The sequence below is a fragment of the Conger conger genome, chromosome 1 (assembly GCF_963514075.1).
Source record: "Conger conger chromosome 1, fConCon1.1, whole genome shotgun sequence".
In the NCBI taxonomy this organism is placed as follows: Eukaryota; Metazoa; Chordata; class Actinopteri; order Anguilliformes; family Congridae; genus Conger; species Conger conger.
The window spans coordinates 19,832,286-19,853,179 of NC_083760.1; the positions used below are offsets into that span (position 1 = coordinate 19,832,286).

The 20,894-nt window shown below is 43.6% G+C and overlaps 1 protein-coding gene across 1 annotated transcript in view; it reads left to right on the plus strand.

Moving 5' to 3' along the window:
- The first annotated feature begins 3,002 nt into the window (after positions 1–3,002).
- The window catches only part of dnajc17 (DnaJ (Hsp40) homolog, subfamily C, member 17), a 46,461-nt gene continuing 28,569 nt past the window's right edge, over positions 3,003–20,894 (plus strand). The window contains exons 1-7 of the mRNA XM_061217831.1: positions 3,003–3,204; positions 11,634–11,703; positions 14,591–14,649; positions 14,755–14,842; positions 16,041–16,117; positions 16,589–16,709; positions 17,621–17,670. Coding sequence (XP_061073815.1) covers positions 3,127–3,204; positions 11,634–11,703; positions 14,591–14,649; positions 14,755–14,842; positions 16,041–16,117; positions 16,589–16,709; positions 17,621–17,670 — 543 coding nt within the window. The 5' untranslated portion in view covers positions 3,003–3,126. The remainder of the gene's footprint in view (positions 3,205–11,633; positions 11,704–14,590; positions 14,650–14,754; positions 14,843–16,040; positions 16,118–16,588; positions 16,710–17,620; positions 17,671–20,894) is intronic.

The window sequence follows — 20,894 nt, forward strand, 5'->3', positions numbered from 1 at the left end:
GAGTTTTTATCTCTGTGCTCAATCATTTAGCCTATTTACTGTCATTTATTATCAGATTTCTACCGGTAACTTTTTACTAAATGTGGTAGACTCCATCCATCCATCCATCCATCCATCCATTATCTGAACCCGCTTATCCTGAACAGGGTCGCTGGAGCCTATCCCAGCATACATTGGGTGAAAGGCAGGAATACACCCTGGACCGGTCGCAGGGTACACACACCATTCACTCACACACTCATACACTCATACCTACGGGCAATTTAGACTCTCCAATCAGCCTAACATGCATGTCTTTGGACTGTGGGAGGAAACCCACGCAGACACGGGGAGAACATGCAAACTCCGCACAGAGAGGCCCCAGCCGACGGGGATTCGAGCCCAGGACCTCCTTGGTGTGAGGCGGCTGTGCTACCCACTGCACCATCCATGCTGCCCCTGTGGTAGACTCAATTTTCAGTAATAGTATTATATTTGTATTATATTTTATGATAATTTAAAGATATCATAAATGCGGCACGTGACTTGGCACAAACAATGATTTTTGTTATGAAACAGTGAAATAAATAAATAAATAAAAAAATAAAAAAATACCAGATGGATTATGTATGAGAAGATTCATCTTTGGCAGAGCAAATAATTAAATGCCCTGTTTTGCTTGGATGATACCATAGGAATTAGTACACGCTCTATTTGTCCAAGCTACATCTGCACTTAAAAAGGGTACTTACTAAATTATATATATGCCACGTATTTGTGCCAAGAATTGATTAGCTCTGTAAATGTGTAAATGCACATTAAGTACTTGAAAGGCTACCAAATTATATTATATCACTAGTGTTATAGTGCCTGGTTCAGAAGCCACATTACATGGGTACTTATTGGTCAAAAACTCAGAAATATGCATTTGTTTATGGTGGGATTCCTATATCAGAGTCCTGATGCAGTCTTGTCTACAATGATGCCATTGAACAGCAATTTGACTAGTCCAAAGGCAATATAGAATATTTGAACTTGTCAGGTTAATAGTTCCTTTCTAACATTACATTTCACTGTCTTTCAATTGACCTTTTTGGCACTATTAAGATGCACTAAACACTCGTATACACCTTATAAACAGCCATGTGAAAAAGCCTTTCAAAACCATCTACTCACACATTTCAAGTTCTCAGCCTACTTTTGTTCCCTAGGGGAAAATGAACAATGAACTACATTCAGAGATAACAATACAATCATACATTGTACCTGCAACACTATATCACAGAAATCTTCCAGAATGTCCATGTTTCTTACTCTTTGTATAGTTTGGACATGGTTCCATCTTCTTATTTCTGAATCTAGTACACAAATGGAGTCAACCCTATTAACTTTGAAGATGCTCACTTGGGACTACAGTTCAAATATCAAACCCTCCCCAAGGTACTTTATTCTAATCCAAGCTATCTTCGTATGTCAGGGACTAGAACAGATTTCCTTTCTCAGTGCTCTACTGTGCATGATCTATTTTTGCATAATTTTCACTTCCATATAATGTGCAGTCTATGAGAATTAGAAAGGTATATAGAATTAATATTGATATTTAATACAACTTGAAACATTCTCCTTTTTCAAAGCTTCATTCACATCTTCTGCATGTATGCATTTATTTATTTACGAGTCCATATCTCCCTTATAGTATATCACCATTGCTAAAGTTGAATAAGTGTGGTATGACATAAGTTGGTTTATTACATATCCATATTTACAATAATAATAATAATAATAATAATAATAATAATAATAATAATAATAATAATAATATTAATAATATGTGCACATACAGCAGTGTAACTTGACATAAATTAGGAAAAAACTAAACTACTCTCTCTTTTTTTATCATCTCCCTGCGTTCCAAAGAGGCCTCAAAATATCCCTTATCTGTTAACAGTGGCCGAGTCATTTTCTTTTGCAAGTCCGTCGAACCATCATCTGGTTTTTCAAGATTACAGCCAGAATTATCATTGTGCCACACACTAGACCAAAGTATTACATGGCATCTATTGTCAGTGCAGATGCTATTGTAGTCCTTCAGTCTTTAAAAATAAATAAGTGCCTGTATCTTACACAGTAGAACACCGAATGAAGTGCTGTAGAATTATTATGTTATTTATTTGACTTATTTATTTACTTATTGGTCTTCAGCTGTAATAGCCTATCCACTTTACACATTCTGTGTTCAGAGATGCTCTTCTGCATACCACTGTTGTAATGTTTGGTTATTTGCATTACTGTCACTTTCCTGTCAGCTTTGACCAGTCTGGCTATTGTCCTCTGACGTCTCTCATTAACAAGGTGTTTCTGTCGCCTTTCTTTGCTAATTCTAGAGACTAGTGTGCATGAAAAACCCAGGAGATCAGCAGTTTCTGAAATACTGAAACCACCCTTTCTGCTGCCAACAATCAGTCCATGGTTAAAGTCACTTAGATCACATTTTTTCCCAATTCTGATGGTTGAACATTAACTGAAACTCCTGACCAGTACCCTTAGCCTATATATTGCTGACAAATAATGGCTATTATAAATAAAATCCAGATTTATTTCAATTATTAGTCCACAAAAAAGATTAAAACCATCAAGAAAATTGGAACAGTTTTATCTTCAATTAAACCATTTCAGTATTTGTGATTTCAATAGTTTCCTTTGCAAAGTGAGCATACATTGAAGATACAAAAGACTAAGAATTCAAATAAATAACTTTGAGGAGGACAGAAATATTATTATTCTTTGTGGAATAAATATTATTGTCCCCCACACATTTTGTAAAAAGTTGCCTGAGTCACAACAAGAAACATGTTTTAATGGATAAATAAAATAAGTGTGCTGTTTTACGTTGATCCCTGTTGAACATTTGAAACTAAATCACATCATTGCCACCTGCTGCTGAAAACGATAATGGCAATTCACATGCTTTTTAAAAAAAGGAAAAACAGTGACTTCCGTTTAACACAATAAGACTACAACTACCGCGATACCTTTCCCAAGGAAGTGTTTTGCGGTGAAAGGTTGAACGTTTCAAATACGGAACGGAGTTACAAATATCAAAACGTTTTTAAAGATTTGTGTAGAATTATTGGAAAATTGAAGAAAATGTCAACGACAAAAGAGCTGCTACAGATGGACCTCTACGGTCTCCTTGGTCTTGAAGACGCAGCGTCCGTGAAAGAGGTTCGACAATTGCTCGCTGGCTAACATTAACGTTACTCAGTAGCTAAATTGATATTCACGTGTGCTAAGTAATCTGTGCAAGTAGGTTACCTCTGACACTTGCTATGCAATGAAACTGGAGCCCGTTTTGTTCACGCTGTCTGAAAGTTCTTCTTGCTCCACTAATACAACATTAGTGTGTTAGGAAAAGCAGTGGAAACGTTAGTGTGTTAGTGGACAATGCTAATCACTTGTAGACTATATGAGCATCTCTCTAAGATTGGTACCTGTCAGTAGTAGCTAACGTTGGCTTACATACTTACATATTGCACAGTGCTTACATGCTTACACTGCTGGCTATTTAGCGAAGTACATGGGTGACGTTAAGACATTCTCTAAATGTAACTAACATCACAATAACTCATTGCTAATGTCTTGTAGCTATTTAACGTTACAGCTTGCCACAGAACTGGAATATGTCATACAACGAATTTTCAGATAGATGGGTAACTATTGGTATAATTGGCAGCATCGACCTAATCACTCATCTGCCTCCACATACCTAGCTAAATACCAGTAACATTGTATCTTTGAGAAATCCAGGTACTTCTAAGTCAGCAGTGTTGTCATAATGCATCCGTAGTTTGCCTGGTCTTCGTTCTGCCCATCGAACAGCCCTAACTGCTAAGGAGGCATTGACTAGTTTGAAACTTGAATTACCAGTTGTTCCAAGCTGCTGGTTGAAAAACGTGTTAATAGCCGTCTCAGACAGCGGGCAACCATCTACAGTTTAATTCTGTTTTACGTGAAGTGGTTTTGTTTGCCACTAAGCGGCACTGTGACACCATGCTCTTCATTCAAGATTTCAGATCTCTAAACTTTCTTTGAGTTTTCTTATGTTGTTAAAGCATAGTTGAGTATTGATGAACCTGCTGTACATCTGTTCTTATTTATGTAATAGAAGGCAACATGCAACAATAGCAACATAATGCTTGACAAAAGCGAATTTGGACATTTACAGAAGTTGAGATTCAATCTTCTTGATGAGAGGGTCATTAAAGTGAAATTAGTAATGGGGCTCATTTACTTCCCTATCTGAGATGGTTGGATGAGTCTGTTACTGTACGTACATATGTGCTGGTAGTAGCACGATGGATTTTCAGATTTTCCCTTCAGCTCATGAAGTTGTATGTCTCTCTGGAAGTTGGCGTCTCACCTAATGTATTGGGCGGTGGCTCTTCTGTTTGTTTAAGACAACAGCACAATCTTTGTGCCCTGCTAACAGTACAGGGATAGAAAGGATGCCGTGCAACAAGGAGATAGCCTGTAGTTTACACCCTAATGGCATAGCACACTCCTTCCTAATGTGAAGGTTGACAATATCCATGCTTGGTGCTCCAGAGTAATAGCATTTACTGCAGTGAATTGCATTATTTAGCCACTTGTTTGATTGTTTCTAAACAGGAAAAAACAGCCCAAAGTTTCTTGGTCTAAATTTCTGTGGGCAAAAGTTTCAGGTCTGGCTCATGCATGTATTCTTTAGCACTTGTTTGGTTTGCAACCCATTTTTGTTTTATTTATGGGTTTGGTACTCCCTACATCACATTTGATTTGTTGAACATAGCCTACTTGAGGCCGTCTCTTTAGTGTACTGCACTCAAGGAGAGCCTTAATAACCCTTCAGCAGACCACATAGAAATAACACCTGCAGTGTCACATTCCTGCTCATGCTATACTTGGAAGTAATCACATCTGGATTCATTGTAATACGCAGTGCTTCAGTAGACTCTTTTCCCCAAAAAGCCATTACTAGAAATCATCTCTCAATTTAATTTACAAATTGCGTTTGGTGAGTACAAGCACGTCTAGGATTTAATACTTGGATCCTGGCTATGGCGCGGTTTTCTCTCTCACTCAGTTTAATTGAAACTGAATGTACAAGGTGTTCTCCTGAGGACTGCTGGGTGTCTGGGATGACCACCAATCCACACTCCCCATGTCCCTTTTCAATGCAGTTCGGTAGCGATGTCGTTCGCCCGTTTGTTATTTCTCCTGACCTCGCTCTTACAAATACCCAAACCCTTAGATCCGTGGCCAGAATTGAATTAAAGATGCAGCCAAATCGAGGAAATTAGATATTAATTTCTTAATTGGATTTCAAAGACGTGAAATGATAGCGATCTTCTGCGCACAGTGCTTCCTGTGCGGTAGATGGAGAGGGCATGGTGCCAAGCGGCATGGCCTGTGATGTCAACAGATTAGCAACCTGAGCTATTTTGTTGCGACTTTGTTTAAACATTTGCAACGGGACACATTTTATCAGACAGCCATCGAAAGTGCAGCTCTGTTGTCATGGTGACGCTGGTTAGTAGGCTAATCGGTGGAAGTCTTGTTCCAGGAGTAGGCTTATATTAATTACACTACACAATTACACAGGCTCAGCTTTTAAAGTCTTCTTAAATTGATCTACTTCCTGCTAAATTTCATGTTTCATATTAGTAGATGGACTCCCATTTGGATTGTAAAAATTGTGCCCAGGCCACTGGTCATAATAGATTTGCAGGCTAATAGATTTCAAAATTCCATGCGCAAAATGATTGATTGATTGATCGGACTGTTACATTTCTACTGCAAAGTCTCTGAAACGAGGGAACATGCCTTTTGTTAAACCAGCGCAGTCATTGTTTGCATGGATACACACTGTCAAGCTGGTCAGCATTATGAATGCCAGGCTACGTCTTCCCCGTTGCTGTTTTCTTATTCCGGGGCTTCTGAAGCTGTGGCTGAAACAGCTGGAGCTCATATTGGCTCTGAGAGGATGGTAACGGAGCAACCCCCAGCCAGGCGCCCAGTAGTTCAACCGCAGTGTGCTTCAGTGCCCTCCACCATCCATGCAGAAGGAGACCGTTTCTCCAGGTGGGTTCCACAGACGAGCCCCGCTCACGCTAATTGTATTTTGAACAAACTATCAGGCAAACTACGCGTTTCCGAAACACAATTCCGCCACATCTCTCCCTCTCTACGGTCATCTCGCTCTCTCTTGCTGATAATTTCCTCTACATGCCAAATCTTGGTAATAGCGGAAGTTGGCTTGAACGAGAGACAGACAGGCAATCGGCCGCTCGTGCGGACAGCATTATAGCGGTTTGTCGCGGTAATACGGAGCGTAGACTGTAGTAATGAGGAAAATATGTGGGGAGCCAAGTCAGGCAGCGGGTGACCGAAGAGGCCTGAAAACGATGGGCCGAGTCACGCGGTCATTATCGTCGGGCAGTACTGCCTGGGGGAGACGCACATCTCTGCATTTCATTGGCTCCTCTGCAGAGCCAACGGACCTGCCTTTTTCACACAGGGGAGGTGACAAACTGCTGCTGCTTATCTGATGGTGACTTCACTGTCAGTGAAGTGTCCAGACCTCTCTTCTGTTTATTAACCGAGATGCAAAACACGGGCTGCGCTGGGTTAAGGTACAGTAGCCTACACATTGGAGCATTGCACCTTGTTCAACAGCAAAAGTGCATTGACCCTAGTGTAGTCAGCCAACTATATCCCTTGTCACAAGTCCAAAATATCTGAATCCAGAACCTGGATCACAGGTTCACACAACTGGCCTCCAATCCAATCTTATCTCACACGATATTGTAAGTCTGCATGCAGTAAAGAACCGTGAATACTAAAACTGATGGAGAACAACCATGCATTATTCAAGTTAAACTAGTACTTGAAGGATTTGCCAACAGTCGTAGAGTAAAAGGTAGGGGGGGAAAGCAAAACAAAACTGGCGCTTGCTTGTCTTACTCTGTCTCAGTCTGGCCCACTGACATTCTGTAGCTGGTCCAGTGAAGCCCTGTTGTACTGAGATTAATATCTCTTCAGAGCTGTGTGCTTGCACGCATACAACATATGGGCTGTAATTATCACAGAAGGTTTCTTTCCCTTTCCCTCATTTGCTGGCTTGGCCTCCCAGTCCTTTTCCTCCTGGAGATGAAAATAATGGCCTCTGTCAGGCTCGTTAAACAAAGACGGGGGTTATGTGAATCGTAAGGGGAGAACTCCACCACATCCCTGATGTGTTCCCTGTATTCTCACTAACAAACTTTAATGGCTTGTCATTTTTCAATTATTGTCATTACGACTTGCTTCTCCGCTTGTCGGACGCTGTGTTTCTGGCGTTCGTTTGGGAGCTCGTTTACCGCTGGGCCGGTGACGCGGGCGGCTGGAGAGCTTGCTCGGTCATTGCGGCCGCGGCCCACCCGGGTCTCGCTTGCGGGGGTCCGCACTTGTCCGGGGCCTGGGCCTCTCCGTTGTTGCCCCGTGGGTGAAAGCGCAGCTGTTTCCCCGGCTGACGAGCCGCGCAGCTGCGGGGAGCATGGGGCAGGAAGCGGGGACGCAGGTAGGGGTGCAGTGCGTGTCCATGCTCTTCCCCTGCGAGGCTCGTGCGTGCGTGCGTGTGTGTGTGTGTGTGTGTGTGTGTGTGTGTGTGTGTGTGTGTGCGCGTGTGTTTGTGTTTGGCGCAGGCTCTCATCCGAAGGCCCACTTCTGCTCCTTCCCGGCGTGCCTAGTTCCCCGCTAATTACTGCCATGGCGCAGCAAAACCTCCCTACCGCAAATAAATATTTGTGTGCGCCTTCTTGCTGTTTTATTCCCCTCTCTCTCTGTTTTCCTGTGTGCTTATGTGCCCTCGGGCCACGGACACAATGGGATGGCTATCATCCTGGCGCTCGCCCAAGCTTGCATCAGTACCACAAACACGCATTAAAAAAGTTATTTCCAGGTCACCTCCTGGTCAGAAAAACACATTACATCATTTTTCTTCCTCCTTTCCTAAATTGTCTGCCGTGCTGAGTACTGTTGCTTGTAGCAAAAAACTAGCAGGTGAACTTTTATTACAGCTCCATATTTGACCTGATAGTCTGAGGGAAAGAATTAAATACACTTATTTTTTTCTTTTTCCCCATCAGTAGAGGTTGTAAAAATGTGGAATGCTCTAGAACTATACTCACTGAGCACATTATTAGGTAGACTTGTACACCAGCTTGTTAATGCAAATATTTAATCAGCCAGTCATGTGGCAGCAACTGAATGCATGGAAGCATGCAGACATGGTCAAGAGGTTCGGCTGTTCCCAAACTGTGGGTGCTAAGTGGGGTTGAAGTGCATCACAACATCCAACTCGTTACACCCCTTCAATCATCAATCACAGCAATTAAACTAAACGTAAAACTGCGAAATTCCGACATTTTGACCTGCATATATCAAAACGTACATTTTCATACCTTGACGTACAGTGTTTCGGGCTACATTTGATAGGGTGTAAGTCACAGAAAATGTATTGGGTCGTTAAGTGGGTTTAAGGCCCTCAGTACGGCACTGAGCTGGCTGTGCCTGGCGCTTACAGAAGCAGTCGCTGGCGGTATGGGAAGAGGCAGCCGGACTGCCTGGCACAGAGCCAGCAGCTTTGCATGTCCGTTGGTCTCAGGGGGAAGTGCCTTGTGCCAAGTGAGGGAATCAGGAAGCTCTCCTACTGAACCATGTTGGCTCAAGAGTGATATTGTCGAAAGTGATATTTAGGACAAAGGTGCATGTCGTAAGCGCTCTCCATTCCACACTGTTTCCTGTATTTTGTGTGAATCGCTGTCAGACAGAGGTAGTGTGTATGAATGCAGCTACATGTTTTTCCTATGATGAATGTAAGGTGAGTGTACCTGTCAGTAGCTATCACTATCATAAACCTTGAGACCCCCAGATGTCTTAATTTCCTATAATAATTCCAAATAATTGGTAAGCGCTAACAAAACCGATTTGAAAAGACCTGCCTGTGTATAATTTTTTCTCTCTCAGTAAATTCAGTTTTGTTAAGCATGGATGCTACAAAAATATCAGCATATATTTTATAAATAGCTGTGTATGTTTCATTAAAGAAGCTTGTGAATGTTGAACTGGTCTGAACACATTGATGATGTTCTGCCTTTCGCATTAGCTGCCTGTGGCCATAGGCTTCACTTACACCTTGCATACAGATGGCTTTTCTACAACTTTGAGTTGCTAACTCTTCCTGGCTTGTTAACCCCAACCTTGGCCTTCTTACAACTATTCTAGGACCAGATGCGTTACTTTCCAGGTTTAAATACAGAGTTTAAAGGTTGTCTGTGTCTTGGCTCAACAAAGAATAGAGTGAAATACCTGATGCAGCTTTACTGCGGCCTGCAAGCTTGTTTCGGGGCAAAGGTGGTGGAAAGATGGCATGAGAGGCTGTATGAGTTGGCAAGTTCCACAGGAACAGTTTCCCAGAACAGCACTCATTTAGAATTTGCAAGAATGTATTATTTAGTACATACTATTCAACATCAAAATGTCAGGTGTTTGTGAATGGCCTCTTGATTAATGCTTCTCGAATCAAAATTTGATTGATTTGTGTAGCGAGTAAGCTGGGCTGAGATTCGTGTGATTTAAAAATAGGCTACATTTTCATAATTCTTGGAACCATTGTGGAAAAACTATCAAAATATTCTGCCATTACACACACAAAAAACTTTAACAAGGGCTCTTATTCCAAACCTATTTGATGTTGCTTGATCAGAAGCATGCCTTCCAAAAGCAATCTCTATGACCATGGGTTACGATGCAAAGTAGAATGATGTGGTGTAAAATATACAGCTCAGACCGCTCCATCAATTAGGATTATTATGTTACTAGACCTTATTGGTTCTCCTTGTTTCGACGGAGCGTTACTTCTAATTGTTAGATTGTTCTTTGATTATTGAGAACGTTGTAAACAAGAAAGCTTAATCATGCAACCCGCTGACCAGTAGCGCTGTAATGGTCCAGACTGAAGTTACAGTCAGTGCTGGTTCTGGAGTGCAGAGCACAGGCCCCAATAGACCAGGAGCCACAATCATTCCCAGCATGGCTTGCAGCATTTCTATTTCCTCCGTGAAAATGCTCCATTATCGCTGGTTATTAACACGAGGTCGGGATTTGTACCATTTCGGATCTTTAGCAGGACGTGGTTTCCTGTTGCTTTTAAGTGTGTTTTCATTAGCCGAGTGGATTTAACTTAGAAAAAGGATTTTACGTATGTAAATGTGTCACTTTTTGAGGAAATACATGCCACAAGGGCTAAAGGTGAACAAAGTGCCCCAGCCAAATTGGCTTTGAGAGTAAATGACTGTGGAAGGGAGGATGACTTTTATCATAACCATTAACTCTAAATGCTACTTCTATTGTTCTAACACAACTCTCATATTTGGAGCCTGTAGCTCTTTCTTGTACCCCATGTCCTGCTGGTTCAAGTTGAAGAAATAGTAATTTTCCTGTTTTCTAAACGAATTGCCCTCTAGCTAATTATAGCTGATAAATGGAGAGCACATTGTCTTAAAAGAAATATGGCATAGGCTGTACAGACAGATACATTAGTTTGTTGCCTTGTTGGAGAATCCGCCCCTTTCTCACCCCCTACTCGACCCAGCTCCTGGTCCAAGCGATGGTTCTGTCCCGCCTGGACTACTGCAATTCCCTCTTGGCTGGCCTCCCAGCATCCGCCATCAGACCCCTCCAACTTATCCAGAATGCAGCAGCTCGTCTGGTCTTCAACCTTCCCTCACCCCCCTGCTTACTTCCCTCCCTCCACTGGTTGCCTGTCATGGCTCGCATCAAATTCAAAACATTGGTGCTAGCCTTCCAAGCAGTTATGGGGTCTTCCCCAGCTTATCTACAAAAAATCATCAGACCCTACACCCCTGCCAGACCTCTTCATTCAGCCTCCACATGCCGCTTGGCACCTCCCCCTCTCCGAACCTCCACCTCACGCTCACGACTACTGTCTGTTCTGGCTCCATGGTGATGGAATGAACTCCCCGTTGAGGTCAGAACTGTAGAATCTCTCCCCACCTTCAAGCGCAAACTGAAGACGCACCTCTTCAAGCAGCACCTCTCCCCGTCCCTCCCTACCTCTCTGTGAACCTTCATTGTTGTCTTTATGATTTACTTTGTGTATCGGTATTTGTAGTTGGCTAGGTAAGCAGTGTTTGGATAGTTAAGTTGGTCACTTTTTCTTTGTTGTTTGTTTGTTCGTAAAAAAAAATAAAAAATAAATAAAAAATTCAAATAGGCCCTGGTTCTTATCTTTGTTGTACAGGTAGCAGTTGAAATTGTACTTCCCTCTAGGGTCTTTCAGTGCACTTCCCTGGTACGTCGTTGTTGTACGTCGCTCTGGATAAGAGCGTCTGCCAAATGCCATTAATGTAATGTAATGTAATGTAATGTAATGTAATGTAATGGCTTGAAAGCTGGGCCCACAGATTGACAGATTGTATTGTATAGATTGTATTGAGAGATTTCCGAGAAACAATATCTCCACATTCTGTAGCTCTGCTCTACCTCAATGCCACAAATGCAGGCGCTGGAATTAATCCACCATTTTGTTGTTTTCATTGTTTTCTTCCCAATAGATTAAGAAAGCATACAGACAGAAAGCACTGACCTGCCATCCGGACAAGAACCCAGACAACCCTAAAGCAGGTGAGTGAAGAGGGAGGCCACAGGATGCCACTGTGCTGCCTGGTTTTCACAACTTTCTGTCAGAGTACCGTAGTACAGTAAATGTGTAATGTACAGGTAGGGCCTTCTGCAGGCAACTGGCAACTGGATGGTTGACAAAGAAAATCTGTCCTCAGTTGGTTTTGAATAATGTAAGCTGGGCTGGCTGTAGACCAGTGGTTCTCAACCCTGGTCTTGCTACATGTTGATTTTTGTTCCAACTCCTGATTAAGAAAGGTACATTTTTCACTTAAACAGAGTTTAACTCCCAATGCTGGTTTGGCTAATTACCATTAGCTTTGTACTTCAACTTTGTTTCAATGACCAGGTGTCCGCACATTCAGCATTTGGGACTTGATTTCAGCTCAAATGTTGGTCTATAAATCAGTTAATCAATACAAACTCAAGCCTCTTCCAAAATTTGTCACGGCTCAATCCAGAAAATCAAAGCACTAGCCTAATAATTTGATCTAACTGATTGAAAGTCTTTACATTGGTATGGAATATTCATCCTGTTACTTGAATATCTTTCTGACGTAATGCGCCATCAAGAGGGTAAATATTCCCTCACTAGATCTAAAGTCTCTAATCAAAAACTATTTACAGCTCTTGGTAGTTCTGGAAGTGTATTTTTAAGTTTGAACAATAACCAGCATACAGAGAGATCCTCCAAGACCTGGGCTAATAGACTATATAAAGGATATGTCTTGCTTGTCAGCGAAATAGTCAAACAAGAAGGAAATCGGACATGAAAGCGTGACTTCATAGTCTGCATGAAGTGAGTATCATGGCAAAAGCAATACAGATGGCAATGTCAGCATTTGCTATAAAAAAAGATGTGACCTATTCAACTGTGAACTATTGAAAATCAATTGTAGCAACTGCAAGGCCACGGGTACACTCGTGTTTTTAATTATACGGTGAAACAGATCTCTATTCAAAAAGACATTTTGTACTGTACTTTGCTTTCTCCACAAAAAAAAAAAAATTTGTTAGCAGAATGTAAAGGGATTAGTGAATAAGCTGCTTCAAGGCCACCTTCTATAGTGGATTATTGACTGTCGTATCAGGGGAAATTAGGTTGATGTGATGATGCACCAAGTCAGTATGTGACCTGTAAAATCTAGCATTGCCTTTCTTACCAGGCAATAATGTCCTATGTATCCATTGTGTTCTTATACAGCTGAACAGTGCCTCAATGTTCCTTTGCAAGTGTTGAAGTCTAAAACTTAAGACAATGGTTCCCGATGCCAGACGATGAGAGTTTGAAGAAACGCGTGACATCTCTTAAATGAAGCAGCATGTCCTCTCTGCCCAAGGGGTGATTTTGGCAGATGCATCACGCCTGTTGTCTGAGACATGTCAAGATGCGGAGTGCTTCTCTGGCCCGGAGGCCCTCTGAATCCCCTCCAGATTTCAGAGCCCCTCTCTGGTTCCATAAGGGCCGGCCACAGAGCCCAGAGTCTGGGGCCGCACGGGCTGGTAACCAGCCCCAGCCCACAGCAAGGTCAGCGGCGCAGACAGACAGCGTGACTCGTGTTTCTCCATCTCCTCCAGCGCTTCAAGCCCCGTCACCAAGAAATATGTAAACAATCAGTTTCGGAAATTGCTGTACCAAAAAAATGCACCTTGGGGGGGAAAAAAAACAACATTTTGCGGTTTGCGGTCTCTGGATGTTCTATGACAATTTGATTAAGGGGTAATGGGGACAGAGTATAATAAAATGGCTTTCCAGAAATTTCCCAGAAATTGAAAGTAGAAATGTCTAGGAACATGTGAAAATAGAAAGAAGAAAGAAAGAAATTGTTCTGCAGTGAAATTCTCTCCAAGTCTACTTTGGTTTCATGTCGATTTACAACAGTTGCAGTCTAAGCTTGCATGGAGTGGAGTCTGAGGAGGACCTTTCGTATGGGGTTTTGCACTCTATGGGCATCCTATCAACCAGCAGGGGTTGGTAGATGGCAATGAACATGGAAACCTATCTGAATGAGCCCTCCCATGCAGTCACCTTGCCCTATGAATCACCACTGCTGTGGTCCAGTTTCGATCCTTGGCCATCCAGCTCATCAGTGTGCTACAGTGTAGCGCCTTAACCAAATGAGCCATCTAGCAGGCACATAATGATTTTAAGTGGATTTTTCTCATACTGTGCTTAGTTGTTCTTATTTTTTAAGTTGCATTTGTCACGGTCTGAGCCCAGAGGCCTTTCTAAAGCTGGCTCTTTAGACCTCTTCTCTCAGTGTGCCCGTTTGTAACCGGGGCTCCCTAAAAGGGGAAACCGGAGACTGCAGCGGCTCGTTAGGATGGCGAATCTCACGAGTGAGTCATTAAACCCCCGGCTGCTTGGTGGGGGGGAACGAACGTTGCGTGGCGCGGGTGATTAGAGCGCTGGCCCCTCAGAGCGCCCCGCTGCGCGGCCGTCGGAGAGGCCCAGGTTTACACGGGAAAACTGCCGCCGCATCGTTAGAGGAAGCAGGCTGCGTGAGAGTCCAGGCACCTTTTAATACAGGAAACGTCTCAATTAATGTCAGCCTTGGCTTGGCGTGGAGCAGCCACTCGTGCGCTTTTTACGTCTCCCTCCTGCGCTCCTCGCCCTCTCACGCACACCGACCTCCCCTCCCCACCGCTGCCTGCATTAAGCATTTTCATATGTCGTCACCTCTCGTTTTGCGTGCCTATCTGCAATTTGTTTTCTATTTTTCAGGGGAAAAACATTTCGGTCTCCGTTGTAGCGGTGTAATGGGTTCCTGTTATCAGAGGTGTGTTTTTGGGATGTTCGGGTGATTCGGTGCATGGTACGCCAGTCACGCTTTGTGTGTTTGTGTCATGTGATTGATCATGTGACTGGCCTCTGTTTCCCCTCATTCAGCTGAACTCTTTCACCAGCTCTCCCAGGCGCTCGAGGTGCTGACAGACGCGGCAGCCAGAGTAAGTACCACACAGGCCAGGTGTCTCTTTTGATCCAACTTATCCTCTCACCCTCTTTACAGACCACAAGCGTAATGCAACCCAAAATGTCCTTCTTACCGACAGGCTGCTTACGACAAGATCCGCAAAGCCAAGAAACAAGCCGAAGAGAGAACGAGAAAGCTTGATGACAAGCGCAAGAAAATCAAGCTAGGTGAGGCCTCTTCCCACCTGTACCCCGCACCTGAACATTTTGAAGGTCGACTTCTGTTGACACTAAAATTATGTTGAACCCTACCCATGGCTATTCATTGTCACAATGTATGTGTAAAAGGTTTTGAATGTGTCACGATTTCTTGGTAGCTGGGAGTGGTCAGTCTTTCAGGCCTCTGCAGCACCTCCAGTGATTCTGCCACACCTCCACACCAAGCTGCCACTCTGTGCCACCTCCATACCTACCTGCCACTCCGTACCGCCTTCACACCAAACTGCCACTTTGTACTCTGTACCGCCTTCAAACCAAACTGCCACTATGTACTCTGTACCGCCTTCACACCAAACTGCCACTCTGTACTCTGTACCACCTTCACACCAAACTGCCACTCTGTACTCTGTACCGCCTCCACACCAAACTGTGACTCCGTACCGCCTTCACACCAAACTGCCACTCTGTACCGCCTTCACACCAAACTGCCACTCTGTACCGCCTTCACACCAAACTGCCACTCTGTATCGCCTTCACACCAAACTGACACTCTGTACCGCCTTCACACCAAACTGCCACTCTGTACCGCCTTCACACCAAACTGCCACTCTGTACCGCCTTCACACCAAACTGCCACTCTGTACCGCCTTCACACCAAACTGCCACTCTGTACTCTGTACCGCCTTCACACCAAACTGCCACTCTGTGCCACCTCCATACCTACCTGCCACTCCGTACCGCCTTCACACCAAACTGCCACTCTGTACCGCCTTCACACCAAACTGCCACTCTGTACCACCTTCACACCAAACTGCCACTCTGTACTCTGTACCACCTTCACACCAAACTGCCACTCTGTACCTCCTCTACACCTAAATGCCCTCAAGGTTACATTTCTCAGGAAAGGCAAGCTCACTAATGTGCTTCCATTGTTTGTCCACCAGCCATTATCAGCTCACAAGTGGAGGGACTGTGGAAGCTATAACAGCCGCTTGGTGCTCTGAGCGAAAAGCTGCTGTAAAAATGAATACCCAAGAGTGCATTTACTGCAGTTATCAGCATACAGTCAGGCTCACTGCATTTCCTGAACAATGGCCTGGCCCTGAATTCTTTTGAATGCATTTTATGAGGAGTGTGCGCATTACAGCCTCTATCTGCAGTGCTCGCTGGCTTTAAGGCAGACAGTGTCGATGTGTGTGCTTCACAGACTTGGAGGCACGCGAGAGGCAGGCAGAGGCACAGTCCGCCGATGAGGTCAAGATCACACGCACGCTAGAGGAGGAGGTGAGCACCAACCCATGTCTTCCCAACAAGCTATCTTCTATTGTTATCTGAATGAGTGTTAGGACTGACTTAGGAGTGTTCAGCTGAGAGTTGTTTGAGTGGTTAGCAATTCCATTATGAACCCTGTCAGGCTTATTTTGTTTTTGTCACAGGTGGTGATGTTTTATCACAGAAACAAATGTTGTTTAATCCTTTACAATAATGAGAATGTGTCATGCTTTCTACAACAAGCCTTAGGTGCATAGATTTCTGGCAGATGGCACTGTCTGTGCATTTACTCATATGGCCAGTAGGTGGCAGTGTGTCCGGTTGCACGGCATCAGCATCCAGCAGAGTCACTCACACTGGCCCTGCTGCGGTCGCCTGGCTGGAGCACACTCTCTGGCCCCTGAGTCTCTGCTTTGCTGGAGCTTTGCTCAGAGCACTGCCTACGCTTCTTTATGCTGTAACCCTTCTGTCCCTCGCCCCCAGATCACTCGGCTGCGGGAGGAAGGCTCCCGGCAGCTGCAGGAGGAACAGAGGCTGATAAAGGAGCAGATCCAGAGGGAGAGAGAAGGAAGACTTCACACACCCAACACAACCGTGCAGTCAGGTACTGTACAGGCCCAGTTCTAACGGCCTGGTATGACTAAACGGGCCTTACGTGACTCGTCTGAGTGAATTATACTGGGAAGTACCGTGATACTGTGAAGCTTGCTGTTGATTCAGCAGTGCTTATGCATAGACCTCATAGCTGACTCATAGCTGACTGCTGAATGTGGATTAGCTACTTGGCTACATAGTATTGCTGGCCTCTTTAGCTATTCACATACATGCATCTACATTTTCATTAAATTATCAGCATGATCCCATGGATTATTTATTTGGCTAACTCTCTGGGTGCAGGTGGCTGCCAATCACATGGAAGCGTATGAGCGAGGTTCATAAGCTTTTGAGTCATATCTAAAATGGCTGTTATTGGCCAGGGACACAGTCCTGATTTGAACTGGCCATGTTTCATATTTGAACTTTCCCTTGTACGACAACACGTCTATTCGCGGTCCCCATTTTGAATGTTTTTACAACTGGAGAGAAAATGAAACGGTGCCTGTCAGCTGGGCCTCTGCTCCGTGTCTTTTTCCCTGTAAGAAAACAAGAGTAGGAATAACGGTAATAGAGCGGGGAGCGGCGTGAGGGCGGGCTCTCGGCCTGAACCCCCTGCGCGGCGGTGACATCCCGCGCTCACACGCTAGCGGGCCTCTGCGGCCCCCGGCTTCTCGGAAAAGCCGCCCGGCGCGGATCCAGAGGCGCCGTGCCGATCCGCGGTCCGGAGGTCGGAGCCAGGATTCCGGCCAGGCTGACAGAACGAGGCAAATATGCATTGTGACGCGAGACGGCCCTCCCTGTCCTTCCGTTGGACACCATGTCCCTTCCCCCTCGCCGCAGATCCTGTTATTTATGGCGTACATTTAAAATCTTTGGCAGTAAAATAACGATTCCTCTTTCTCTCTCTGTCCCTCACAGGCACTGTGGGGGGAGTACAATCCAACAGCAACCTGACCCCCAAGTTAAAAGTAAGAGAACAAAGTATTGCTTCTTGTCTACGCAAGTCTATGGGTCTTGGGGAAGGGGGGGGTTTCAGGTTTTGAGTCCAATGGGGAGGGTGGGGTGCAGATGAGAGGGGTTTGGAACCATTTTTACAATGTCATACCCAGAGGAGCAGGGGACCGTCTAGAATGAGATGGATTGATGACACTCCACGGCTCCAAGGAATTTCAGATGTCAAGGCTTCACAATTGATGAAAAAGACAGAGCGCAGAAAGCTTGTGACCGCTGGAAATTCCAGTGCGCTTATAACTTTGGGTTCATCCTTTATTTCTCCATAACTCATCATCTAGAGAGCTACGTGAGCTACGTAGAAGTCTAATCACATTTCCTTTGGTAAATATTCAGTCCACCTCTATTAAAGGGCACTGGGGATGTTAGCTAATGTGTTTATGTATTTAATCTTGTTAAAATGTCTGATATCCATCAAGAATTCTATCCCGTGATGAATCAGTTGAGGTTTATGTGTTCAATCAGGAAAATAAACACTCGCTTTGAGTATTGAGCCTCACGATTATGTTACAGGCAACCCTGAGTGAATATTAAATCAAGTTCAGAATGCAGAAGCATCAAGGGATTTGTAGATATTGAAAAGTCAGCTGGCAGCCACTGAATCACCTATGGTATCTGTTGGCATTTATAACTATTATAGACCAACAATTAAATGTTTCTTTGCTTTCCCCCCTTTCAGAAGCCCATTCCAAGTCCATTTCCCCATAAAGAGTGAGCCTCTGGTGTATTTGCCTTTTCTTAGGGCCCGAGCCAGGCACAGTGTTTTGACTGCGCTGCTGTTGAAATTTCCTCCTGTCTGTGCAAGAGAATAGCGTTTTTAATTTTACCCTTTCACAACCTAGCTCAACAGTCAGATTAATTTCCTTGATTTTAGATGACCATCCATCAAGATTTAATAAAACGCTCCCCACGTTTCTGGAAGCGGAGACGTGGAGGGAGCGGGAGTTGTCAGCAGTTTTCTCCCTTACGGAGCTGGCAGGCTTTCAGAACATTGGTCCCAATGACGGGCCTCCTTCATTCTAATCAGTAGTATCTGTAAAGCAAAACAAATTTTGCACTAAAAATAATTGTTTTCAGCAGCACTTGTCATAATATGGCTGTCATTATTCCTGACATTCTCGCTAAGCAAAACACTGCGGCCAATATTGTTTACGCGGTACCCAGTTCTTGTACATTGTTATTGGGATCGGATGTTTTAATTGTGGTGTCTGTAGACTCTTAACCTGAAATGGGCCCAAACTATAAATAAATTATGTTTCGTGAGTGCCTAGGTAATTTAGGGAGAAAAAAGAAAACGGAATTCCTACTGCTTTCTACTTCCCAAGTTTTCGATGCATGCCCACAGGCAGGTACTTCAGTTCTGCCATGATGTCTCTGGGGATCCAACAAAACAGAAAGGAACAATTTTGAGAAATATTTTTGAGAGGGAATTTTTGGCGGGTGGAAAAAACAAAACGCATAAGACAAAGGGCCGCAGTCAGGAAGGGCGCCGTTTTATGTTCTGGAATTGTCAAGCATTCGTAAACATTTATTTATTTTGGGTGGAACGCAATGACCAAAGTTGTCATTTGATCAGACCCATCAACGAGTCCATGACAGATGATAGACCATAAAATACGATGTCTCAGTCTATTACTTTTCTAATGTGAGTTTGTTTGTTTTTGTTTCGAAAACCTTTATTATTTGCGGTCCGTGTTTGGGTTTAGTCTCGAATAAACTGTTGCAGTCAAGCGTCAAAGTCAGGGAAGACTAATTCTGAGCTCCTAAAAACCTTTTAAAGTTGTTTAGACTGCACATAATCTATATGCAAGCAGTATACAGACCCTGACCAGAATTTGGGCATCCCCCAAGCACTGTTCTGCCTTGTCGGAAGATTAATGGAGTACATTGTGGAGGAGTAAGGAATGGAGTCGGGGAAAGTACATTTTTAAATAATAATTTTTAAAATAGAAATTTTAGTTATGGGAATTTCCCAGAAACTGTTTCTTTGATGGTGAACAGAAAGCTGGACTTGTCATCGGTGTTCTCCATTTATAATATTGCCCAGAACTGTTATAGAAAGGTCTTGACCGCACAGTTTTGCATGTGTAATGAATTTGTTACTGAGCAAATGGCTGATGTGAGTAACTCCTGTTTTGTTAAAACCTAAGCCCCTTGGCAGTAGTGTGTTCACTTTCAGCTGGAGCCTAGTCCATGGTTTAAGATTGTAAGATAGCAAACCACTGACTGGTCTGTTTCGTTTAACCCAGGAAACATGTACTGGCCCAGAAAATACTGTGCGTGTCCTTCATGCTGAACAGGCCCTCAGATGGAATGGGCAGAGTTGGATGCAGAGTGTTTTCCCTGTGATTTGTGCTGTGTGCTTGTTAAGCTCCTGACCATTGTTTCCAGGATGTGATGGGATGCTGCCATTAGTGGTGTACCATATCCCCCTGTTTATTTCACATGTAAATCAATGTGCTGTACCTGTTTATGGGCTGTCTATCCTTTTCTTTGAAAATGATAGATATAAATCATGGTGGGTCTGAAACAGCCTTGTAAATGGTTTTCATTGTTTTCAGACGTTACAATGGTCTTGTGTATCTACATCTACAGAAAGCATCACAGCTGCCTTTGAAATGGGGATGATTTTCCTGGACTGGTAGATGAAAAATACCCTTTAGGTTAATTTCATCCCGAGGATCTTTAAAGCTATGCTTTATGCGAGTTTAAGTATAAATATAATATGTACTTCCCTAAAAGTTCAGAAAGTAAGCATGGTGCAAAGTACGAAAGAAAGTTCACATCTTAGTGATATGCATGCTCTTAGACAAAAGTGCCATGTTGATTTTACATTACATTACAGGTATTTGGCAGACGCTCTTATCCAGAGCAACGTACAGCAAAGTACATCCCCATAACCAGTGTATGTTTATTCTGTATGTAAGACCTGAAGGAACACTTGATTTAAAAAGAATGATATCTGTACAAACCTGCATTTCATGTGAAAAAAATTTAATTGACAGGTTCATATTTCCAAAAATATTTGTGGAAACCTTTTCCAAGTTTTCTCAGTTCATTTACTCCTGTCTGCTTCCACTCCAGAATGCATTGTGTACATTTTTGGCATCCCCTCTGTCTGTTATTCTAAAGCTAAAATGGGTGTATGCTGGAAGTAATTAATAAGAAGCATGCAAAGAGA